Source organism: Anopheles marshallii, chromosome 2, assembly GCF_943734725.1.
Source record: "Anopheles marshallii chromosome 2, idAnoMarsDA_429_01, whole genome shotgun sequence".
Lineage (NCBI taxonomy): Eukaryota > Metazoa > Arthropoda > Insecta > Diptera > Culicidae > Anopheles > Anopheles marshallii.
The window spans coordinates 26,082,279-26,109,083 of record NC_071326.1 but is presented as its reverse complement, the minus strand read 5'-3'; the positions used below and the strand labels follow the sequence as shown (position 1 = coordinate 26,109,083).

The 26,805-nt window shown below is 44.9% G+C and overlaps 3 protein-coding genes across 3 annotated transcripts; all 3 read right to left on the bottom strand.

Annotated features, from left to right (window-relative positions):
- Window positions 1–1,531: 1,531 nt before the first annotated feature.
- On the bottom strand, window positions 1,532–5,481 carry LOC128709115 (toll-like receptor 13). The gene is made up of 2 exons (XM_053804099.1): window positions 5,465–5,481; window positions 1,532–3,257 (listed from the first exon to the last, which is right to left on the bottom strand). Exons 1-2 carry the CDS (start codon window positions 5,479–5,481, stop codon window positions 1,532–1,534), a joined length of 1,743 nt encoding a protein of 580 aa, XP_053660074.1.
- A 2,516-nt stretch (window positions 5,482–7,997) lies between these two features.
- On the bottom strand, window positions 7,998–9,292 carry LOC128719713 (uncharacterized). The gene is made up of 3 exons (XM_053813342.1): window positions 8,928–9,292; window positions 8,690–8,865; window positions 7,998–8,617 (listed from the first exon to the last, which is right to left on the bottom strand). The coding sequence occupies exons 1-3, from the start codon at window positions 9,290–9,292 to the stop codon at window positions 7,998–8,000; spliced, it is 1,161 nt and encodes a 386-aa protein (XP_053669317.1).
- Window positions 9,293–25,693: 16,401 nt separating this feature from the next.
- Window positions 25,694–26,796, bottom strand: LOC128709717 (isopentenyl-diphosphate Delta-isomerase 1). Its single transcript, XM_053804727.1, has 3 exons — window positions 26,518–26,796; window positions 26,070–26,216; window positions 25,694–26,002 (listed from the first exon to the last, which is right to left on the bottom strand). Exons 1-3 carry the CDS (start codon window positions 26,794–26,796, stop codon window positions 25,694–25,696), a joined length of 735 nt encoding a protein of 244 aa, XP_053660702.1.
- Window positions 26,797–26,805: the final 9 nt, after the last annotated feature.

Below are 26,805 nucleotides of genomic sequence, written 5' to 3'. Positions count from 1 at the left end.
CTACCTTGGTGGGGAATTCCAGCACCTGTCTATTTTGTTTTGATTGGCTTCCGTTGTAGCAGCAGGGTGCGGGACCGCCCTAAAAAAATGTGTCCCTCTTAGTGCATCGGACAAAACCATACGTGAAGAAGGTGCATTTGAGTACCCGTGCTAGAACCTTGTGAAGAAAGGAACAAAGTAACTACCTAAGAAAAGAATCGGTGCACCTGTTACAGTGTTTTACATGTGCATTAAAGGACAACGAAAACACCAGAAGGTTTTGTTTGTCACTCAAATGCCTCACACCTTTGGATACGCATCGTCCAGCAGCGCATCATCGATTACACAAGCAAGCAGCAAAAATGGGAATTATTCGCGAGACTACATATATTAGAATGCACCTGACGAACACAACCGCACATCGAAATGAGAACTATAATAATCAAAGTTGCACCAGGCTGCAATTAATGGGTGCCACGAGAGCGATAGTATCGCTTCGGGGATTAAAATCAGCGCGAGTCGCCACGAGCCTGAGAAATTCTATCGCGTCGCAATTCTCACATACATCATCCTCGCACTGAATTGCTTGTTGCCGTTTTGGTGCGGGGAATTTACAAGATGCACTTTGCTATTAGAATGCATTTTTTTTGTTTTGAAAATAGCGTCCTCGGCAAAAGGTGTATGTGAGCGTTCAACATGCGCCAATCCTATTTGCACTGTGTTGAACGCAATAATGATGAGGCCAATACTCACCAGCATGTATTTGTGTCGTTACGGTAGACAAAGTTGTTAATGTAAAGCTTAAAATTAATTATTTTGCTTTATATTAGCCAATCCGATGATACTCAGCTATCGCGCCGCTCAACATCGCATTGAATGTGTCATTTGATCAGAGCGATCAACCCTGAATGCGAATCCGGTTTTAACAAAGGTAAAAAAGTAAATTCCACGTCATACCATTACGCCATTTCACGTTTATGCCAAGCCACCCAAATCTGTTCCCGAGCGATGGTAGTTGCGCAACTGTCACCACCAACTGCTGTATCGACTTTCGTTCGGTTTCGGAATGCCGAAAGCCAAGAATAAAGGTCACGGGAGTAGTGGTTCAAATTAAATTCTTACGTTTATTGGACACGTTAGCAATATCTTTTATTTTTGGTAACTAGATTCGATGAAGCCACGGTATGCGAACCTTATCAGTTTGTTTTGTTTTTATTCCAATTTTAGATCGCACCGCACCTAACAACCTGCTTGTGAGATAATTGGGGATGTTCGGATGTCGTCACCGTACACGGTTGGCATCGAGAGATAGACAGCATCGGAAGATCCACGATCGTTATCGATCAGAAGACTGGAAGGATATTGCAAAGGATACATAGGAAGATGATCTACACTGAAGATCATCAGCACCGATCGTATTAGCTGTGTGTATGTGTATAGATATGTTTTTTGGTGCGTACAAAGACTCCAGAATGCGGGAAATTCCCGCTACGACCAGAGCAATAACAATCACTACTCAAGTGGCTTGCTATTTGCGAAAACCTTTAGAACTTTAAGCTGCCGAGTTGTCCCGAATAACATCGCTAACCGTGACTCCATTGCTGAACTCGTTCGCACGCTTATTGTACGTCACCACTTTCACCGCCCGGTCATGTTGCCATTTGCGGAACAACCGCCATCCACCGTAGGCGACGGCTACGCCCAGCACGCTAGCAAAGATGGCTACCAGAAATGCAAGCATGCCAAGCAATCGGTCCACGTCCCGTTCTAGGTCGCGCAGTTCCTCGTCCTGCTGCTGCTGGTGCAGAACGGTCTGATTGCCCTGGCCCCGGATCGTCGAGTACAGCGCGTACATGAAATAGATCGTATTACGGCCAAGATTACGCAAAACCGTCATGTCCCGCTTGATGTGGTTCATCGTGTACTGGGGCTCGAACGTATCCGTAACGTAGGAATCGGTCACGTGCGTACCGTTGATGTAGCAATCACGTGGATCACTCGTCGAACGGATGTGCGTGCGGTTGAGGTACGCGTTCAGCTGATCGTAGTATGTGCAGTTCCAGCGGTTAAACGAGAGCGAGACGAGCTCGAGGTACGGGAACTCTTGGCCCAACCGCTCGTAATTGATCAGCTCCCGTAGATAGTTAAAGTTCAGGCTCAGATACTGCAGTGAGCGCATCCGCGACAGTTCACTCACATTCAAACGCACAAAGTTGTTTTGTGAAAGGTCGAGATTCAGGATGGAGTCCGATGCGAGCAGGCCCTGGATGTTGTGCTCGCTAAGGCTACAGTTCTGTAGCCGCAACGTCACCAGGCTCGGAATGTTCCGGATCGAGTACTTTAGGTTATAGTCGAACTTGGACACATTGTTCGACGAAAGGTCCAGATACTCGAGCTGGTTCATCTCATGCAGACCGACAATGTTGTCCAGGTTGTTGTGCGACAGGTCGATGTGTTCGGCCCGGTTAAACTTGAACAGATCCGCGTCGTATATGTTGTTGTGCTGAATCTGCAATGCACGCACATTGAACGATTTGTTAACCGTGAGCGTTTCGATGTGGTTGTTGTCGATCTTCAGCAGTGCGATCTCCTTCGTCTCGATGTACGGCATCCGGTGGAAATTGTTATCCGACAGATCGAACTCGTACACCTCGTCCACCATCGTGATCGGGTCGAACAGCACCGACGGCAGGAACGATAGCTGATTGTGATCCAACAGTACCGCTGACAGATGATCGTTGAAGTGGAATTGGTTGGGCGCTAGGGTAATCAAGCAGTTCTCCCGCAGGCTCAACGACTCCAGGGCGTACAGCCGATCGAAAGCTTGCCGCTCGAGTGTGTGGATCAGGTTAAAGGACAGATCCAGCTCGACCAGACGTATCAACGAACCAAACGTAAGGTTGTTGACCGACTCCAACCGGTTGTTGGAGAGGTTGAGCGTTTCCAGCGAGTAGAACTTTAGGAACGTCAGCTCGTTCAGTTCCTCGAAGTTGTTGAACGCTAGATTCAGCTCAAATATCTCGTACCCTTCCCCGACGAAGCTGCTCAAATGCCAGTGAACCTCTTTGAAGCCTTGGCGCGAGAGATCCACCTCCGTTTCGTTGTTGCGCAGGTTGAGCGTGTCCTCCGTAAGGTAGCCATTCCAGTTCGGCGAATGGCGGTACTCCTCCATGATCGTTCGGTGCCGATCACGCTTCGTACTGACACACTCATCGCCCTGTGATGGACCAACCGACAGCAACCAGATAGCCGTCACGCACAGGTTCGCTATTGTGAATCTGCAACGAAAAGAGAGTAGGACAGTTTAAAAACAGGAAACCGAACGGCAACATGGTGAACACTGCATGAATGTGAACGCAATCCTATCGCAAAAAAGGTACTGCGAGCAAAGCTGTCGGAATGATGTGCCTTTTTACTCTGTATGAAGAGGGCAAACGTAGCTATTTGATATCAACTGCAGCAGCGAACGTGACGGTAGACCGGTCGGCAAACTACCGGGTGGGTTGTTTATTCTTTTGTACAGAATTGGTACTACCTTTTGTGATAGAATGCACATACCACATAGTTTGTCCCTATCGCTTTGCACGGTTCTATGTGCAATGTTTCGCTCGAAACCACTGTAAGCAACGCTGCATGACGTCGTATTAACAATCGATCATCACGTAATGATTATACATTTATTTGATGCCAACAGCATTATCGTTTGTGTGGTTGCTCTAGGACTTTCTGTAACATCCATTACGAACCACAGCAAAAGCCTTCAATGTGCTGAGGTTACGGGTTAGCTAGACAACAATCAGGTGATCCCCATTTGCATGTGGGATGCATAGAGATGAGATCTACCTAATGCTCGGCACATTCGTGTACTAACGTCAGAGTAAAACGGCTCTTTGAACGAATGTGTCACGATTCCTATTTTTTTTTTATTGATTTTATCAATTAATCATTACATCAATTTATCAAAACATCCATTAGAACGCATGCAGCAAAGGTGTTGATACGTTCGAGTAACATTTTTCCTAATGGCACAGCACAGGTAAACGAAAGACTCCACCAACAGCAAACATCAAGCGACGAACCTTTCGAAAATGGAATAGAATAGACAACTTTCACTTTCCTTTTGGTTGTTTTTGTTTCCTTTCTTTCCGACCAAGGACACGCATTGATTTATTTCGTTAGCCCAGACACTTGGCAATGGAAATATTGTTCCACGGGTCGTACAAGTATGCTGCCCGCGAGATCTCAAATGTGCCGCCCGTGAATCTGCCCGAATCGTTTTTTTTTATCAACACGGCGTATAAAATTACCGCCAATTAAATTCACTGGACAAGTTGCGCATACTAATGGTATTATAACACGGCTGCCGGATCGGTGGTGGCGTGCTGTAATTCACAACCGGCAAAGGGTCTCCACATCGACGAAACGGTGTTCCTCCCTGTTCCGGCCGGCTGTGACCTTGACAAGCACGAGCCAGTGCGGTTCGTGTGTGTTCGACGGCGGGAATAAAAATTCTAGTGTTGCGACTGTTTGTTTTTGTTTCCCGGGTGGCTTTCCGGTGCAGCCGATGTAATCGAAATACGGTGCCGGAAGCGAAAGGTCTACCAAAGCATCCCGTACTCAACAGCCTGCCCAAAGGTGGTGCATTGTAAATGATAGCTTCGCCTAGGAAGGGTAAACCTGTCCGATAAGGCAAAGCATATCTTCTTTGGGTAAGCTACAATGAAGAACAAAGCTGGACACATTGTGGTTGGCCCGGTTTGCTGGGCCTGGCCTGCGTCTGTCGGTATATCATTCGTACGTGATGCAGCTGTTTACTGAAGCTGGACGTCTGAACGATAACACAGATCGCTGAAGGTTTCGACTCGAGGGGTAAATGCAAATGGATAGGTTTCATTGCTTGTACATAAAGACAATCTTGCAACTGTTTGATATCGTTGTTCTACCAACTGTGTGTGAGGCATGTGAAACCAATGAGGCGTGAAAACCCCGGTGGAATATATGAGCAGTTAATTGGTACATTCAGTTCAGGGAAAGTTATTAAAAGGCACCATTTTATTTCCAACCTTCAGCCTCAGTGATTCATCGTGAATTACACAATCAGAAATAAATCACAACCACTCATGCAGGAACTACCGATTCAAAATTCAATCTATTACGGCTTTGGGGAAGAATTTATGAAAGTATAACGTTGTGTAAACACAACCGCGACAGTTCGTCGCATTGGGCTAAGCAGAAGAGCAGCTGCGCTTATTGCTGTTTAACCGCACTGTTTGTGTTTGTTTGCATTCGCTTGTTTGCTTCGCTCCTTGAAGATGAATGTCAATGACAATCGACAAGATCGTGAAGCGCTGGATTGTGAATTGCAAGCCATTAAGCGCCGCCGGTGATAACCAGATTTGGCATGCCTTTAGTTTGTAACATCGCTCGATTGTGGCTCTCAGTCAAACGACCAGTTTTTCGATATGTTAAATTAAATCGATCATACCTTACTGTTGACTTCATTCTTTCTTCCGCGCTGCGTTGTGTTGTGTAGCCACCGCTAGCCGAATGGTTAACTGTCACTTATTGGGGGACCTGCTTTCTCTTCGCTGCCTTAACCGCACACGTGCTGTACTGGATGAAACTATCCGTCACCGGCCGAAAGCACCGTTTCCTGTTTGTCTGTAGCTTTAATAACTTAATGCGAATGCGTGTGCATCCACGCTAATGGATGGGCGCCGCAAAATTATTCACCCACTTTGTTCAGACGCTTATGAACCGATCATTCTCCGCCACCTTTTACTCAACACTAGCCAGCGCAGAGAAGTGATAAAACATTTAATGCACTGCACTGCTCGTCCACGTTAGAGTTCTGCCGCTGATCACTAATTAATATGAGCACCTAGAATCGTTTGCGGACTAGACGTTAAATTTGCTTTGGTTGTAACGTTTGCCGTTTGTTCACTTTTGTGCGGATCACTACTCCGTTGGGATGGGAACAACGCGCCGAACGTGCCCGTGTTGTGTCGGATGCATCTATCAGCACGGCGAAAAATCGATAAACATCAGCGTTGTTTCAAATCACTGTACGACCACTGTACCCACGCGCTTGATAAGCCACCAACCCCACATGCATATCCGCCGTTGCTTTTCCGTGGTTTGAATGGGTTCCCTTACAGTACCGTCCGGTTCTCGGTTCCCCGGGTATGGTGTGCAGCGGGCAACGGTTAAACACGTACTGATCGTACCGGATCGATCGCGGTGGGGATGTTATAATAGAACATTGAAACCAACCGACACACGCACCGCAGTCCCGTACAGTGGCGTTGTGGGACGGTTTGTTGACGATACACCGTATCGTAAACACACGTCAGTTGGTGATGGTGTTGGTAAAGCTACTAACAATCACGTATACACTAATGTGCTTGTAGTACGATCGAGTGGCGGAATTTGAGGGCGCATCAGTCGAACTTGAACGATATGTGCCGGGTGGGGAACCATCGCCTAGCGCTCCTGGACGATAGTTTACAAATGTTTGTGCCAGCTGGTAAAACAACACCTGCAATAGGTCATCGGGAAGCTCAGGATGACCACAGCCCACAGGAGCAAAAGTTTTCAATGTACTGCTACCGTAACGATGACCAGCAGTATAGCTACGCGGCGAATAACCGCAAACTTATCCTCATCCGGCTGGTACGCGTGTAGATTATTTCATGTAGAATAGGAAAAAAATGTGGCACGCCGACCACACGGAGCTGTTAGGAACGTCTGAACGCTCTAACCAACCGTGGGGTTTGAACGGTACGTGATGCGATGGGCCCTTTTTTCGATGTCGCGTTGTGGCACGCGAGATTGATAAACCACCGATAGTGGATTCACAGCCAGTGCGCCTTCATTAGAGCAATCATACCGGTGTGGTATTATTCATTTTTTTTAAATAATGTTTTCTTTTTTAATGTATGCGCCTGTTTATGGTAGGATGGCTGTACCGAAAATGTCAAAATACATTCTCAGACAATACAGAAAAAATACACATGCAACAAAGCAGGATTTTGCAAAAACAAATGAAACAATTATCGTCGCAAGTTGTAAATATTATCATAATAAGTAGTTGCTGGTCATTTGTTGCAAATTGTTGCGTTATCTTGTCTGCATCGTGAACGTACATACGCCAATGAGCTAATGCGGTTAAAATTCATTAAGCGATTTATAATGTTTATTGCGAATCAGATAAAATGTTTGTTTGCCTTTTTTTTTTTGGTGGCTGACCTACCTGCACTCGATGTAGATGATGTCTCTTTTAGGTGCAACTGAAAACGATATTCATCAACACGTGTTTATAATATCGACCCGCCATACCGCATCCTACCTTTCGTATTGCTTTTAATACGTTATGGCAATTTCATAGTTTGCTACCCATTTTTTTCGACATGAGAATCAAAACGGCCTATTAGTTTTCCCCATTTTCGGTATTGCCATTTTTTCTCTCAATTTGACACCCCTTGCCATTTGAATGTGCAATGTGTATTGCAGCTTGCATACCTTTAGGCGCCGTTTACAAAGCGATTTAAATTAATTGTTTTAAATGTCTCCTTTTATTAACGTCTTTTCACGGTTTCTTACTACGTTTTAATGCTTGTTGTATACTTTTGTTTTGGAGTTGTGCATTTAATGAACATCGGTGTAGAAACAACATGAAAACTGTTATCTCCAACGAATTAACCATTTTCTCATACATCATCACTGAGCAGTGGGCGCGTAAGTACATTTTTAACCAAACATTTCGCTGGTTTACTTGTCATACTACCCAACTCATACTATAAAATCGTGTGTGTGTGTGTGTGTGTTTGATAAAAATGGAACGAAAAACACTACTCGAATTATTCTACTTTGTGTGACGCTTCGCGCTGCAACGTGACAACCAGCTGTCCGACGTTGTAAAATGGTACGCATTGTGGTACAAATAAATAAAAAAAAACTTATAACATGCACGTCCACACAAGCCGTAGGATGCTAACTAGCTTCACGTGGCCCACCCGTCAGTCCGTCCCGCTCGGTTTCCGGCTCACGTTCATATCTAGTGGGGACTGTCGCTTGGTGCTACCGGACAGCACGCTCGACTCCTGGGCATCGATGTCGCGGATCTGGCTGGAAATTCGCTTCATCCTCGGTGGCGGTACCGGTGCGTTCGCTTCCACATCGGTTTGGTGCGTTGGCGGGACAACATTCCCGCTGGCCTGTTCCGTGCCGTGGCCACTCTTCTGTGTCTTTTCCCGGTTCCAGCGCATCAGTGCCTTTATCCGCCCCCCATGATAGTGATAAATATAAAGTGCAGCAAATCCACATAGGACCAGAAAAAGCGACATAATCGCCACCAGTGGGCCCATATACTTGACACCCTTCGGCGGTTCCTCGATCGGTTCCTCGCCCTCGGACGGTTCCGTGCTGGAGTCGGGTGTACGGGTCGGTGTCGGTTTCTGTCCCGGCCGGAGCGGGGTACGGTTGTCCTGGCCCTCCTTTTCGCTGACGGTGACATCCGCACAGGCACGGAATTCTTCCTGCGGACCACAACCAACCGCACCGTTACCATCCGGACAGATGCCCCAGTTGTTGCCGGCGACGTACTTCCACTGCACCACGCAGTTGCTGCAGTTTAAATCTGTCCAAAGGGAAGTGCACAGTTAAAAGAGAGTAGGGTAGGATCGTGCAGTAGTGTGGAGATGCCGCATACCTGTTGGAAGTTCTGCCTTCATGTCGTAGATACGGCTACCGTTGCGAGGATAGAATCTAGTCTTCAGATCGTTTGGATGCGGAATGCTCGGCGTTCCGCTGACGATCCTCATCAGATGCTTATCGAGACAGTCTTGCTTCGCTTGCACATTGTCGCAGATGCGGAACTCGAAGTAACTGCAAATGAGAGTGGAAACAATTTTAGGGCGAAGTTCTTCTTCGTACCGCCGCACCCTTACCCCATATGGCTTGCTGTCAGCTCGACTCGCAACGTGATGGTGGAGCCGGGTTTGTATCTACGCACTATCACACCCTGGCCCCATTTGCCGCCAAACTCGTGAGGTCTCGGCAGTGGAGCATCGAACGGGTCACCACACTCGCCACATTTGCCTTCGTTCTTTTGCCACTGCCTGTTGAAGCCACCGCAGTACAGTTCGTGATCATTGTAGTTTGGTGGCGTCGAAAAGCCGTAACGCCAGGCAGACGCACGGCTTGGTGGCTCTATCAAACGTCCATGGCCGGAGCAGAGTTCAACGTTACTGGCTATTAGCAGGAACAGCGCACTTATCACTGCAGTTGTGAACGGTTTTCGTCGATTGATCATGTTGTTGTTGTGTGTGTTTTATGCTGCTTTGCGCTTTAATTCACGTTGATCGCGTTACTGTTGGGAAATGTCCGAGCCCTAAATATATTAAAAAAAACGAAAAAAAAACACTTCAGATTACACTTCTTGATATTTTATACACTAAACAAGTTTAAGTTTAAATAACACTTTGCGCGAGCAATAGAAACAACACGTACAGGTGAATGAGGTCCGGCAGCCTTCGGTGAGGTTCACACCACTAATCTACCCCGATACAACACCGATGAACCGTCGATCGTAAATGAAGTCCCGAAAGGTGGTCTACCTGACACTAAGGGCCCCTCAGCATAAACCCCCCTCCCCCCCCCCCCCCACACTCCGGTTCGCACAAATGGGAGTGAGCCACCGTTCGAGCCCTGTGCACAATTTGATAATAGCTCGCCCAAACAAATCCGTCCACCGCCGTCCGTTCCGATACGATTCCTCCCCCACAAGCCGGGTGGGGTAGGGGAATGGAAAGGGAAGCAGTACAGCGGCACTAAGCGCATCTTCCGCGTGCCTGCAGGCAAATATACTCGGCAGGCACCGTGGGGGCATGGCGCGTAAGCATAACCGCGTTGGTCGGCTTGTTGGTGTTGGAAAAAAAAGGTGCGCGTGGTGCGTTAAGCATCAAACAAGTTCGCACACCCCTTTACGTACCGCCTCCAACAGCGGGCGGATATGCTTCCCGGCCCATAGGGGAGTGTTTGGGTGGTCGAAACACACAAAATCCAGTGCAGCAACAGAACAATAGGTATGTGTAGCACCGAGCGTCAAATACCGATCCGATACCACCGAGGGCAAAACCGATACAGTTTCAGCATGATCGTTGGGTAGGCGTGTGCATGTGCGGCTTAAAAAGGGGAGGAAGTGGGTGGCGTTTTACGATGCGCAAATACCGAGCAACTCCTTTCGATCACTTCCTTCCTGATAAAGGGGCTTGCTACCGGTATTTTGTAGCGTCCGATGTATTTTGGGGTTTGGTATTTGACGTCCGGTCGAGTTGGAATGCGTTTTTACCTGGCAAATTTCAAAAATGCTGCGGTAAATCTTGTACCGTATGACAGCTTTAAAGGTGCCGAACACAAACACGTAACTGTAGTGAGGCATGTCAAGCTACCTTACGTTAATGTTTGCAACCACCTTCCGGTGTGTAAATGTGTGGAGATTAAAATAATGCCGACATAATCTTACAACGCTGCGAGACGTCTTGGTTTGCGCCGTTACGTTACAATAATAGCGAAAGATTGTCCGTTTCGATATCCTTACGTGCATTACATCGGCCAGATGCATTTACTGTAGGGTTCGGTTACAGATCACACGGTTACGTTACTGGGCCAACGCCGTTCTCGTACGCACTTTATCGTGTTTGCGGATACTCGTGCGACAATTGTGCGACAACAATGGCTCGGGAAGATTATTGGGTTATGACGAACATGCTCTTCGCGGCTTAGCGCATGTGATGTGCAGTGGTTTATATAAACCGTGATTTACTTTTGTCACCGATGCGCTTTTAACATTGTTATGTGATATTCAATTAGCCGCGCTATGTGGGAACGTGAAAGTGAAACTCGATGGAAACATGTGAGTGGAAAATTGTTACACAGCATTCGAAAAAAAAACAGAACAAAAAAATTAGTTAAAAATTTCAAACGGTTTGCAATTGGATGTGCAAGCAAGTTTTCAGCCATTTTTTAAAATAAATTTCAGTCATTATTATGAAAAATTTTTACGTCGATTTATATAGATATAAGAAATATATATAGATAAGAAACTATAAAGTTTTCTCATATTTGTGAAAAGTTATAGATTCCAGACCAACACAAGGACTTCGCCTTTGGAGCACAAGAACAAACCGAGTCTATTTGAGGTGCTTTCGACTAAAAAGAAGTTTATTCTGCTAAGGTCATTCAGCATTAGGCGACCAATGTTAAACGGGTAGTGTCATTCTGAACTATAAGGCGGGAGAGGTGAAATCTCTCATCCATTACAATACAGTAAATTAATTTTATTTAACAGATTCCAACAAATAAATATAAGCCATGAGATCTTGCATTCCAGCCCTTAATATACCCGTGGCGTCAACTTTTGTAAAACACTCGAAACTTACGTGTAGATCCAAATTTATTAACGTTAATAGAAACTATTATTTACAATAATTAAAATCAATTTAATCTTCCTGAAAATTGTCCGCAAGATGGCGCCACTGTACTGTACTGTTTGTATTCACTTAGGGCCGCTCGCCGCTGATTGTCATATGCACCAGCAAATGCCAATGTGTAGTTTTCGCTCGTTCCCATCGCGACTATCCGAAAATAAAAGTAATTACACTCCCTACTCCATTCAACGCCACCCCAAAATATGGTCATCGCCGGCCGGCCATACTAAAAAGTCTCACCATTTGGCCGTTGTGTGTGTGTGTGTGCGTGTGCTGGAGAATGGTTTTCGCTACATACGGTTGCATTTATCGACTTCTTCACTATCTTCCCATCCTCCTCCCGTAGCTGTGACCCCTTTCTCACGAATGCAACCAGTTGGATGGAAACCGTGAGCACTGACCGCTAACGCTTGGACACCAAGCAGCAAACTATAAATTGCAACGGTCACTTAGTGGTGAGCTGCTAGTGGTTACTGACACGCAAACAACACACTACCCCAGAGCACCAGCACCATTGGCATTGAAACACTGGCGTTTATCTGAAGAGAAGGGACAGTGAGGTGTATGCAAAAACCGATCGCTACTAAAACCCGTTGACAAATGGTTGCTTCCGATCGGCATATATTTATCGGGCATTGTTCTCGGCGTATGTCTGCCTCTGGAACACATCTAAAGCGCAAGAAAAAAGTTGCGTGCGTGTGAGTTGAATAGACGGCGTGAACTGAGCATGGACGCTTCGCTAATAATATGCGTTGCTGGTAGTAAAGCAATAGAGCAATAGAGCAACAAGAGGCGACCTCTAGTGCGTGATCGTAGCTGTCAAATACATCACTTAGGTATACGATCAGTTTGACATGTTTGCCAATGGGAAAACCGGGTAAGGCTCTTACCGGAGCGAATGATGATGATTAGAGTCAGCGAATTCGTGAGCTTCCAACGGATTATAATTAGGGATGCGAATGGAGGACAGTTGATTTAAATTATAGCTCCCCAGGTAGAACGGATCCAAATAAGAAAGAGATGCATCTTCAGGTAATGCTGTGAATCGTGATCGAAGTTGGTGCAATGTTTATCCATAGAGGACGTAATTAGACTTAGTTTTGACATATTTGTAATCACAATCTAGCACAGGTCGTGATGTACGTTTTTATGTACAAGAATGACCTAGATTTTTATTTAAATTGTTACAGAAAAAAAATCGATAAAACTTGCCCTATGACTTCTCCATTATGGCATAAATCTACCACAAACGATAAATGGAAAACTTTGACTCACTGCTACCACATGATTGATGTAAAATCACTCAGACCTAAACATAATATTTTCCGAACGATGAGAAGCAAAGAAAAAAAACAGGTAAATGTTTCAGTTAGGTGTAATTTTCGGTCAATTTTCTTTTGCCACTAAGTGAAGCTAATTCAATCGACGACCGTTTAAAATGGATTGTTTGGGACGAGAAAAACCGACACCAAACGATCGTCGATCATGCATGGGTGATTAACCATAAAGCATGGGCGCCGTTGCTTCAGGCATCGGCACATCAAAACGAGGCGAACAATAAAATGCAGTTTATTTACGTTTGGGGTCGCGCTTTTTCATGGCTGCTTAAGCCGAAACGATGGCAAATAGTAACAATAAAACGGTATCGCACGGTTGCTGCTGGTGATATATTGTAAACCGAACGATAACCATCATTTGCCTAGCCTAGATCGTTTCACTTTTACGTGTCAATGAAGCTATTGTTGAAAATTAGCTCCACGTACACTTGGCCGGAGTGTGAATATGATGGGAGATTTTCAAAATTCCATCTTGCCAGCTGGAGTGAGCGTGCTTTTCACGAGCGTTTTCAATGATAATTCGATACGATACATCAACGTGTGGTTTGGTGCGATGCTTCCATCAGTTCGAAAAGTAATGGCCAAGAAAAAGAGGGGTTTCAATGAAAAGCCTCCAGTGGAAAGCTAATACCCGGAGGCAACGAGCTCTCGCAAACTCTCCCGCCAGAAACTCGATCACACACTCCGATAGCGCGCTGGAAGCCTGAGTGAAGCGACCTCTTGATGCCGATAAGCACCATTAACTCCAGATGCCTGCATGAAGAGGCACTGAATCATTTAGCGTATGTTGGCATGAATCTGACAAAAGAGGTAGCAGATAAAACTGGGAGTTCATCTTTGTATCTGAAATTGGCCTAAAATTGTTCAATTAGCAATTCATTCCGTGCGTAAGGTGATTGAATTTATGAATGCGATACAAGAAAAAAAAAATCAGTATTAAGGTGTTTTTCATCTCAGATAAGGAATGATTTTTGACAATCTTTATAAATAATTATCAACTAACATAAGCTTGAAATGTTATTCACTGTTATCAACCGTCCACGTGTTTCGTTGACGATCGCGCACCCATTATGCAATGGGCGTACTTTATGCGATTAAAAATTTCAAACCCTAACTCCGGTCAGCATGGAACGGAATAACGAGGACACCCAGAGTGCGATGTGTGGAATGTGTAATACCGAAACCGTACCATGTGTTGTCGGTGTGGATGAGCAGGTCTGTGGAACGCAACGGCCATTGTTGATTGATTGATGGCAACATTGCCAATGCCTGCACTACATTGGTAACATTGGGCGCACACCCGCGTACACTACTGCAGCAGTTGCGATTGCGTAAAACATTCAATTAATACACGTCTGCACTCGTTTGCTTATGCTGTGCTGAGTTTTATGTTGATGAATTGTTTTCTTCACCTTTTGACCACCAAAGCCGCAATAGACAGTATGTGAGTGGGTTATGTTTTTTTTCTTTCTTATCGAGCGTATACACAACCATCTGAAGCTTCCGATTCCGGTCTGTCTTGGTGGAGAGTATATAAAAAACAGCTGTCTAGCGAGCATCACTTTAAGCTTGTCTTGCTTTAGGACTATTAATTAAGGGCCACAAGCACCTACTTCATTGTGTAAGTGTATCAATCTTAAGCTTAAGGAGAATGAAATCCAGCTACAGTTTATTCTCTGGACGAACTTCCTTTTCTTAAGGCTCACGAACGCTCATTCTATAAAAGGTGTGGTCCACATCGGGCCGTGGAATTGTTTGGTGTCGCTGTTGTTACCATTTTTTTTTTTCATGTGTGACCTTAAGCACCCAGCAGGAGAACTGGATAGTCGTAGCGGCATTGCGAGACTGAAACCTTTAAATGCTTCGTCATCGGGCCGGTAGTCGCATCAAATTCAGCTGAGCGTTGTCATTGAAAAACACTTTCCGGAACGAACCATGTCAGCAAGCTTTGACTGGAGGAACTCACAACACGAACCACGATACCACGGCAAAAACGGGATACCACGATGACTGAGCTTGTATTACTACGAACGAGCAAAAGCGCTGGTGAACGGCATAAGAATAGGGTTTGTTTCTGCTCGACACACGGTTCTTGCCGACCAATGAATCACTGTAGAACTTTAAAATCAATCACCTTTTTTATGTGAAACTTGTACCCGTATGCTTGAAGGCGATTGAAATGATATTCCTACGGCGTCTTAAAAATAATGTTGTTCACGTTCATGTTCCATCAATAATCACTTGAAAATCGCCATTGTTCGAGCAGTAAGCAACAAAAAATCTTGTTTGAAATATAAAAACAAGGAAGTAACAATTTAGTTCCGAGGTTCGTCGCTTGTTAAGTCTTTCGTATTTTAAACGGGCTGCAACCGTTTAGAACAAAAGGGGAACAGAGCAGTATTGCGGTACTTCTATTAACAGCAGCCATTGTTTAAAAAATTATACAAAATAAAATAATCTGGCCATGAGCCGGGATAATGTCAACCTAATGCCTAGTCAGACCCCATTTTTGCACCACATCGTATGGGGTAGACAATTACATCAACACCAGTCGCTTCCGCTATCATTACCGGCGCAAGTCACCACTGCATAAGTCACCAGATTGCACTAGATCGACACACCTGTACGCAATGGTTGGCACCTTTCACTGCGCACAGTACGCGTGTGACGCAGCGGTACCAGACAATGCCGTGCGATCGCTGAACCGATCTGAAAGCGAGCTGCTGCTGTCCGGATCATTATCGTCACCGGTGATTACGGCTGACGATGCTTGCGACGAATGGCGACGATACACACATACCACATTGCAGCGATGGTTTGCGCTGCACTCGCGGTTGAGGTTGCATCTTGCCTGCACCGAAACCGGCTAATGGTCACATTGAACTCCACGGCACCAATCATTAGCGATCGCAGGGAGCCAAAGCGGTGTTGAACGAGAGAGCGAGAGAGGTAAGAGAAATTAGACAACTTTCTTCACCGGGTGTCATCGGGCTCATTTACACCACAAGGTAAGCGGGTAGCCGTCCACAGCGAGACCACAGCAGATCGTGTAAGCGCATAACAGCTGGGAGCGGAAAAGACGCATCAAATTATTTAAAAACAATTCCAAACCATTGTTGTTGTGTAGAAAATGGTTTACAATCGCAACTAGCGGTGGTGCATCAGCAGCATCGCTGTTGCATTGTAGGGAAACAATAGCCATGGAATGAGTGCCCCAGCTCGCGTAATACGCTCCCCTATGGACATTCTTCTAGCACACAAAACCCGTCCATAAATGAGAGATAGCAACAATGTTGACGGAAGGAACGCGTCTCCGGTGCATTGATTGGAAAGCATTGTCGGCGGGAAGCACTGCGGTGGCTGTAATTCATTCTTCCCGCCAAACCCAACAACCCTCCCGGATGCTGTGGTTTTCGTGGTTTTTTCCACCCCCTATGGTACACGGGTCCGCCACGGTTGCGCGCTGCAAATCGGAAGTGGTTTGCGGTGCATTTCTGGTTTGGTTCACCCGGCGTCACCGATCGTTGAAGGATGAAATTGAAACAAAATGGCAGAAATTAAGCTAATTTATTGAGCAGGGAATGTTTTTGTTCGCCCTTCATCCGGTAAAAGGGAGTTATAGTAAAATAGTACTTTTGATGTACGATCAGTGGAGGATCGCGCTAGTGGCTGATCCATGAGACCGATGAGTCAATACTGGTATAATGCAACTTTTCCTTAAGCAGATGGTTGGTTGTTAATGTGGGATGAGTATGATTTACTGAGAAGGAATATTATTAAAATTTATTCTGAGATCATTCGCACGTGCATTGTCCACAGTCAGACAACGCGCAATAAATGATTTTGTAGCTGAAATGACAGAAAAGCTCGAATTTCAACAAAATATTCACTTTCCCGCTACATTTGACACGACATTTGGATCATATTTCCTCCTACAGATCCAATACAACATGTATTTCATAAGTCTTCAACATGAAATTTATCAACAACATATCCGGTACGAGCATACCATCTCAGATGCTGCATACGCGATAAGTCAAAACAAGTTTTGCAACCTTTTTTTGGTTTTGTTAAAAAAAAACACACCGGTAAAACAATTCCTTATGACCTCTTGCACAACAACGCCCGGGAAGTTCGGTGATAGCGCGGCCGAAAGCCTTTGATATGGCGTCGTTACCGAAAGTCCTTTCGGGGTGGTGTCAGTTTCTCCCTCACGTCAGCAAGATTTAATCAAACACTTCCGAAGACCAACGCTATTGCCTCGCTTTCTTTTTGTGACGTTGTGCTGACCTTTTTCTTTTGGCAAACTCGAAGATGTTAAGTTTTTTTCGTATTCGGAGTTTCCGAAAGCCTTTCTTGTCGCGACCTTGTCTTGTGTGTCTTTTACCTTTCTAAATGATCGGTGGACCAGGCAAACGAAGAAAACAAAAGCGGTGGAACTATCAGTTCAACCAACCGGAAATCACCATCACCATTCACCTACACCGCTGATTACAGAATCAGTGACGAGGACCGGAGGCGAATGAAAATTATAGTTTTACACGACAAAAAAACATGTTTTATGGAAAAGGTATCACTTTACTTTGTCTGTTTTTGTTTTGCATTTTTAAAGATTTTTGCAAATTTTTCGTTAATTCTTCCTTGTGCCAATCACGGTGAGGATTGTAGAAAATTTTTCACGGTACAGCCATTTCAGTGAAGGTAAAAGTGAGATGGGCATTAAAACACTGTAGCAGTAGTATGGTCTAGTCTGAGCTGCATTATTATTCGGCGATTCTGCAAACGACAGGCAGCAAATGGTGTAAATGTTTAATAAGGTTTGTATAAATGTTTTAGTAAAACAATGTCTTGCATAATAACGTTTGTGGGTTGAATATATTCATCAATTACAACTTACATAAACGAGGCGAAATGTCTGAAACTTTCATGTGGTATAATACATTTTAACAGCATTTATAATGCTTAATTAATTTTGAAAAGTTTCAATAATTTATTATGATGTTTTACAATAAAAAGTATTCATATCGAAATGTTAAGTTTGTTACGATGAATCGAAATCAACATATTTTACAGCTATTTTCAACAGCTCCCAGATTTAACCCTGTGTCCGGCTAAAGTCACCCGCAGCCCCCGATCAACTGCGGTGGAACGCGGGAGAAATTTTAATTTATTATCACATGGTTCACCATCTTCGGTGTTCTTCAGCTGTCAGTGGCTCTACCTTTACCTCAAGCATCACGACCTGTTCGTCGAACCCGGGTCGAAACCTCATCAAACCGATCGTTCATTGTGGGATCGATTTTTCACCTTGTCGCCTTCGTACCTCTTGACCACAGCCGTAGGATGCTGAGTGGATCGTCAGCGAGAAAGGCTTTCCCTTTTCAACAGCACTTTCCGTCGCGGCGAAAGGTTGTCATTGCTACGGTCAAGCCAAGAGCGGCATGTTACACCTCACAAAAGACAAATTAAGTGAATTTCGCCAAAAAGACAGCGAGCTGCAACAGTTTACGAAAACAATTTACGCAACAGCTCGTGTGCTCGGGAACTCCCATGCGCTTTATTAAGGGTAAACATCCAAAGTGAAGCACTTTCCACCGGGGTTAAGTGACACTACGGCACGGGGGTTCGTACGCTTCGCAAAACGCCATGAGAGCATACAGTTGTATCCGTATCCGCAACTCACACTCTAGAGGGTGGGTAAGGTTCGAAAATTATCTTACATCCCAACGTAAAAAAATACCCTCCCAAAGCATAGACCGACGACGACAACGAGACCAACACGGTCAGACAATACGGCCTGGGTACTTAGTGGTGGTCGCTCCGTTCCCACAATGTTGCCGATGAGAAGCGTTCATCTTCAATGTTGCCGATGACTACAGGCTGTGGCTTTACGAGACTTTAAGTAGCTGCGCTTTCTCATCGTTTTGGTGGCTTCAAGCGGCACTCGCAGGCATACTTAAGATGTTGCGTGCAGTCACAGGAAGATTGCTTCGAGCCCTAATATTAGAAGATAAGCTACCAGCATCCACACAGAATGGGGTTCGTTTTGGGGTTTTGCGAGCTCGAGGTTGGGTGGTCTCAAGATTTCCACATCTTTCCCCGCAACGGCTGAATGTGTGCGGGCGGAAACATGCCCGTGTGTTCAATTTTGTGGTACCTAACCGTAAAGGTCGCTTCATCTGAAACGATTGGTTTGTCTAGTGCGGTTACCTCCAAGAAAAACGACGCATCTAATTTGCTAATTAACATTCAGCCCTCGGTACACGGAGCAGGAGCACGGATCGATTGGTTCCGTACGAACTTGAGCGTGTGCTAGTGGTAGTCAAATTTTAAACATTAACTAAACACACACGCATACCATTCGCCATTGAGTGTTCACGTACGGTTGAACGGGTCTGGATAGCATTTGGGCGCTAATAAAACTGTTTACTTTTTGGTGTACCAGCAGACTCCACGCATAAGTTGATGCTGATAAAGATAGATCGTGGAGCGCATTTGAAATGATGCTATGAAGGACTGTTAGCTAATGGAACCGTCTATTTCCTGTAGTTGTATATCAATTTTATGCATATAAGAGTAATGCCCAAATCGGCAAAAAGAGATAAGTTCTGGAATATAGGGTAAGTATTGAATATAGGTTATTGTCTTTTACCAAAACTTCTCTACTCAAAACACTTTCCGCGACGACCGAAGAGTATATATAATTAATGTAGTTCCAGTACATATACGCCTTTGAGATATAGGCTTTGTCCAAAATAGACGAAACCGGTAAAGCCGTGTTCGAGAGGAAGATGCTCGGAAGGATTTTGAAACCCCGTACTTGTGGAAGGAGAAGGAAGGAGCTACTGAAATGACGAACTCGACGAGCTGTATGCAGCGAATGGGACTCACCAAACTTCGGTAAGTAAGTAAGTAAGTAAGTAAGTAAGTAAGTAAGTAAGTAAGTAAGTAAGTAAGTAAGTAAGTAAGTAAGTAAGTAAGTAAGTAAGTAAGTAAGTAAGTAAGTAAGTAAGTAAGTAAGTAAGTAAGTAAGTAAGTAAGTAAGTAAGTAAGTAAGTAAGTAAGTAAGTAAGTAAGTAAGTAAGTAAGTAAGTAAGTAAGTAAGTAAGTAAGTAAGTAAGTAAGTAAGTAAGTAAGTAAGTAAGTAAGTAAGTAAGTAAGTAAGATTTGAATATTGCCAAAGTTCTTAAATTCAAATCCTAAACAGAAAAGTGTTGCCTTTACACATTTCCTACAGCTTTCCATGTTTAATTTGCATACATTTCTATTCTCCATCATTTTTTTCTTTTCTCATCTGTTCAACAAGACACAAGTGTTTACCATGTCCGAATACAACTGAATGCTGATGCCCATGTTTGAAAACTGCTTTACCATCCCATTCTTTTCATCACAAAGAAAAAGGTTCTACACTCACAGCTACGCCATTATGCAACAAACGAAAAAAGAAGAATAATCTTTCCAATTGTGCTCACTGCCAGCATGTTCCTGCTCAACGTGTGAAGTGCCAAGATCTTCAGATATCATGCGTTATATGAATTGATTGGATGATAATGAAGAAACTCTTCGACCGTAAAGAGCACATTTTAGACGCAGCGGTTTGTTGCGTTGGTAAAGCTTCCACTATGACCAAAAGAGAGACGAAGTGGTTCTACTAACTGTTGCGCGTGTTGCCTCGTATAGTATTTGACGTTCAAACTAATATCCTTGCAAAGTTCGCAATCCGCAACCATATTTTACCAAAAGAAGCAAACACCAAGGGCACTTCTGGTTGCTTGCGTGAACTTCCATTTTGCTAACGGATTGAGGAAATCTACCGTCCAGGTCAGACTACTCAAACGTTTCTTCATCGAAGATGGGGACGTTCGCACCAATAAGCAACTTTGACAATCATATAACAAAAAAAATCTGTAACAACTTGCGGCACGATTGCAAATTGCGTGACGGACGGACGGTAGTAGCAAGCAATAGAAAGATCACGATTGATCCATGACACCTAATTATCACGTTATGCGAAATGGAAAGAAGCTAGTGCTAGTGCCGCCCACCGACGAACGCGCAAACTCCGTGCCCGTGCGATGATGAATATTCATTCGCATTGGGAAAGAATTGGAGCAATAATGGAGAAAATGCGAGCAAGCAACGATGATCTATGACCGTTTGTCTCGATTCGAGGCTCGCCGGCATCACCCGGGCGTGATGGTAAGTCGTGGTTTAATGGACCGATAATTAGCGAACGGTCCCATCTTCTTTGCCGCGGTAAACAATCGTGCTTTATAGGGAAGATTGGACAGGTTTAGCAACACGGGATGCAAATCAAACCACCTTCGGTTGGAGCTCATTGTATTTGGTGTTGCCGGTAGTACACTTTCTTTATCGAACGATTGGCGATCCAGAGGTAAAGTTTTCGAACCTGTTCAGCAAGGCAATGAACCTCATTTCACTGCGCAAGCGTACGGTATGTGGATGCACCACTGTTCCACTTTCCAGCAATAAAAAGTCCACCCCAGGTGGTCAGAATAGTGGATAGGTGTTGTCCAAGCAGCAGTAGGAAAATTCTCGTGCAGGAAAACATTGCCACGGTGCCGATGCCAACAGTGTTGTGCATCCAGAAATGACCTCCTTACTGGGTTGCCTTTCTATTGCCACTGCGGGCATCGCGGCTGCAGCAGCAGGAAGACGACGTCTGGGACCAACTGATCGTCCGTGTAGGGAGCAGGAAAATACTCCGCAGATCTGCCGTTGGAAAGTATGAAACGGGCTGGCGTGACTGTTTTGTGTCCTACTGTGCTACAAACGAACAGACCAACCCGGTCACCACCTCACCACCTCGCCCACAGCGTGATCCGTTGGGGATCGGATAGAGGCTGCATTCGCACAACCGTACCCGTACATCGGTGGATATCATTGCTCCACGTACGCTTATCCAGGTTGTTTGCAAATAAATATTGTTTCATTTCACCCAAAACTGACTTTCCTTTGAGGAAGTGGAGCAAAGCTCTGGGAGAAACCGGCTAGATATTTTGTTTGCTTTCTTTGAAGAAGAAAGGCACCAGCGAACGCTACACCCACCTGAAAAACCAAACCTGTACAGAAACGGGCTGTCCAATTGAGATTTGTTTATTGTTCAGCTGTTGAAACATAAAACGAACATAACGAACGTTAAAGATGAATGAGTGTCTTTCCGTCTTTCCGATTCTGTTTACATCGCTTTAGCTCAAAGGAAGCTTGCTGCCTACGCCATTAGTGGCGCGTTAGCCACGTCGAACGGTCGTCTTGAAAGATATACCATGAAAGGGAAGACCAGCCACATCAACGAAACGTTCAATGACCGTAACATTGACCGAGAGGAAAATGTTTATTTTGCTTGTTTAGTGGTGTGTGGTGTTTTTGTCTTGAAGTTTGCCCAAAACGAATGGTCTCCGATATAGTTGGGGAGGTGCAATTTCGGTAAGTAAGATATGGCAAAATAGAAAAATGAAATACGAGTACTTCAAACATGTTTTTATTGCTTTCTTGCTCATTAGTTAAATTAGTTTCCTACTACTTTATTAGTAAAAAGTAGTTTTAGATTTTTCCCCAAATACTTTTGGTTAAACGTACATATTGACTGCACATGCACTTGACCTATTTGAACGGTTTATTGAAAGTTGCGAAGCCCTGTTCCATCGGGTCGGATCGCAAATCACGTAGCAACATTATCACACGATGCAATCTTATAGTTTAATTAGGGCTCGCACGCTTTAGAATAGTTAATGTCCAACAAAAAAAAGGTTGAATTTTTACCTTCGACTGAAGAAATTGCGTTCTGAGCTTCGTGTAAAGGTTAGATCACTATTAAAGATAAGTGTGAAAGATAGCGATAAAACAGAAGAAAAAGTGTTTCGTAAGAAAACATACAAAGGAGTGCGCACCAACACTACCCGGTGGATTACATACGGCCCATAGACAAGGTTTTTCATTTTCCAACGCTCGTTTGGCTCGTTGAACTTGTTCTGTAAACAAGTTTCTGACAATCCCAACCTTTATGTATTCTTGCAGCCAAGTGGTTTTGTTCTTTTATGTAGCGACTGCAAAAGTGCCTTTCCTATTTCTTCTCGAGCCAACCAACCAGATACGGGCTTGTGGTGACGGTTTTACGATATCAACACACTCCACTTTCAAGCCCCGTTCGTGCACGGAGGAAGGTGCTCGCTTTGCGAGGTAAGAACAGCTGCATAAAGCCGCTCATTGGTGTGTGGTGGAGCAAGTTGAGTTCCATTTTGCTCGCCACCACAAGTTTCGGGCACGGGTTGTGCAGTAGCTAAGTGGCATCTACATCGTGCAATTGTGACGCTTAAATGCCAACGGGCTTATTTGGGTTGGAGCAGTTTTGCTACACTGTTTGGCGAACCTTCCAAAAACCCTTCCACCACACCAATTGTCCATGAAACAATCAGCTCCAAAAACGTTTAGAGAGGTGTTCAATGATGTCGCCTTCATTTTTGCTTCCCCGGTGGAGCTGAAGACGATGAATAGACTAAAGCGCAAAGGGCGTCCGCATGAAAATGCACCGAACTGCATTTGTATCGCTTTTATTTGCAAAAGATGCTATCGATTTCAGCTCACGAACACTAGCGCAGCACGGTAGCATGAAACATGAATATCAAACAGTGTGGGAAATGCACCGCGCGACCAAGGGCGTACCCTAAAACGAGGGTAGGTTTTAACGTGTAAGTTTATTCGCTAGCTTTTATCCGTTACTCTCTGTAAAAACCTTCGAAGTGCACTGGATTAATCCAGTTTTGTGAGATGCATTAAATTGCAAGCAAATTGCACAAATTTGCCTTTCTCTTGGGTCGATTGATTGATGGAAAGCTTTGAAATGTTTTGACCGACTTTTTCCCAATTCACACCCCATCCATATCTCCAACAATTTTACCTTATTCGAGTGGTGTTAAAAACAAATAACAACTGTAATATCTCCGCGGTGGCGTCTCACGCGGTCTGAATGGATAAGAAAAGTAAAAGTAGCGAACAACACACAAATCATCCGGATTGAACAACATGCGCGCTCACTTTCTATCGTACTGGGCTCGATGTCCGGTGCTGCTACCCCACCAGCACCAGCACTTTTCTCTTCACCCTCACCCCCCCGGTTTTGCATAGGTGTGGAAGCATTAGAAAAAAAGGTACCCAAACTGCAAGATCGATCGATCGATGTTGCAAAAATCGCTCACTTCTCTCGACGCTGCTTCTGCTCAAACCGGTTGCTACGATACGCTTGTAACGAATGCCCGATTGGTGAAGAATAAAACCACCACAAAGGAGGCTATTAAACTCGCTTTTCTTATGCTGCCCCTTATGCTCGCGTATTCTGGACGCGCATTGTACGGTACGTGCGTGTTCTACTTACCACACTCAAAAGCGATACGGGACCTTCCTGACGAGGGTGCCCCCCGGTGTGATTGTTGTGCACCGTGTGGGCAAAACTTTCCTTTTCGCGAACGGTTTTTTTTTCGACACTGTCGATGTTACCTTTGCCGGTCACTTTACCACTTGCGTTGTCACTGCAGTTGATGCAGCAGTTTGAGGATTTGTGCCACTACCTTGAACCGGTTTGCTGGTACTTTTCAAGCTAAATTAGGTTATTATTGCCTGTCGGTTCTAGTTTTTTTTTTCTTCTCTTTCTTTCCGGTCACCAAAACTGAAGTTGGGCTATGTTTGCCTCTTTTACTTTTTGCCTATTATCACAACCACACTGGTTTGCATCACCCAATTTGCATCGAATCACACCCGTTGCAGCTTCACCGTTGCGGCACTCCGAAACACTGCACACCACTGGCCACGAACGCGCAACGTTAGGGGTAAATGTGTGGGGTGGGATTTTTCCTTCGAGTGCCCACGCTTGTACAGGCACGAAACTCACATGCGTGACCTGCGCGTCGAGCACGTTTAATTTCACGCCAGCCGCGGGACCGTCCGTCTTAAAGCGGCACGCAAAACCGCATTCGTAGCAGGCAATGAACCGAGCGCGACACAGAGTATGCTATGCGTGGTCCGTTTCGAGCAAATGTTTGTGCGCGACTGACGCGGTTCTACGGTTGCTGATGCCGTGCGTGCGTACGGGTGGGTCTTCGCAACGAACGAGGATGAAATGAATAACAAGCTGGACCAAGAGCCGAACGAGAACGTGCCAAGACCCCAAGACGAAGTTGCCATTTGCTCCGTATGGTGAGCGAGCTCGGTCCCAAGTCGGGTTTTTCATTGTTACTTTCGCTGGTGGGGATGGTGGGACCGTTTGGGCTGTTGGGCTTCTCGCAGGGCTTCGTTTCGTTGCTGTCGTAAATAGTGGAACGGTTCAATTAATGAGATGCTTTTATTTTTGCTGGTTCCTTGCTGATAAACAAGTGATTCATATTTTTTACTCAGTAATTATACTCACGTCTATACTATGTTACGGTTTTTTTTGGTATGGCGAATAAAAATGACCGGCGCTCAAGGTCATTTTTCTCAAATACTGTACAACAATACAACCCTTAAAGTAGAAGTTATTATGTTGAGAAGTGTATCGTAAAAATGTTAGCAGTGCATTACGAAGAGAAGTTATAGATGTTGAGTTACCAGGCACTAAATTCGGATATAACAAATTAACATACTACGGCAAAAGATTAGTTATAGTAGAAAAGTAGATTCATATAATATTCCATTCCATTCATAAACAATCTCATTACAAAGTAATTACCTTCCGAAGGTCCTTCTAACCACCATAAATATTCCCTGCAACCGAAAACATGTTACCTTACTGAAGTAAATTTATTATTGCCTCTGTTTTTTGCTTATTAAAGTACCACGGTGTCGTACTCATACGATATAGCAATAATGCCCCATTTTGGTATGTCAAATGCTAGGTTAGAATCGTTCAATCTGTTTGTGATTTTCGTAGCTATCTAAACGATGCAAATTATCCCACCACAGTTGAAGACGGTGCTGTAAGATCAGCCGGAACCAGGGCGTTAGCGGTGCATCGAGATTAGCGATCGTATCGTTCAGTCCTTTCCGTGGGATGTACCGCACCTCGCTCACTTCGCTATCGTTTGGCTTCAGCTCGACGTCCTTCTGCAGGAACAGAATGTAGTCGATTTCGTGCTCTCCCCACGTTCCATCGCCCCGATCGGCGTAGTGAATGCGGGTAACGTAGTGGAAGTTTTCCGGTCGTGCCTGGTTATGTTACCGTGGCCGTTTAGCACATGTGTATTTATTGTCGACTATTTTAATAGGCCCTTACCTGTGCCATCGGGATACCAAGCTCATAGTTTAATCTCCGCTGGGCGGCACGTCGAATACCGAGCGCGTTCAGCTCTTCTCGCTCCCCTTCGATGTCGTACAACGGATGGCTGCAGCAGGCATTGGTATAACAATCGGGAAATGTTATCTTCGAGGTCAGTCAGTACCGGTACCGTTCCGTTGTCATGGAAATGTTAAATGCGTCGAAAAACAAGCGATTAGCACAACGGCGCTTTGGAATGACCATTTCGGAAGTGATTGAATTATTCATGCGTGCGTCTTGAAGCCGCCCTCCGTGACGTAAGGGAAAAAAGGAAACGATACGGAGCTCACAATCCCAGACACCCTAGACTAACGGACACGCGGTGTGAAATCGGCAGGAGAAAGTGGCGCGCAACCGTTCGCTCGTGTTCGTATGCTATTTTGTGTGCGTTATATCCTATTCATACCTTGTGGACGGATCGGCGCTGCAACAGCATGTCTCCGGCACTGTTGAACAGAAACACACTAAAGGCTCGATGCAGGCGAATGTTGCCTTCAGGATCCACACGGTGGCAGTCTCGCTTCGATGCACTTCCGGTGTACTGATCGCGATCATTTACCAGAATGCACTTTTCCTCCAGGGCCAGCTCCTGCAATTTAGCTGAGCTAGCAGTGGCCACATTTGAATAGGCACGGGTGGGAAATATCAGCTTACTAGCCGAGCGTAATAACCACGAAGAAAGCATATTAGGGTG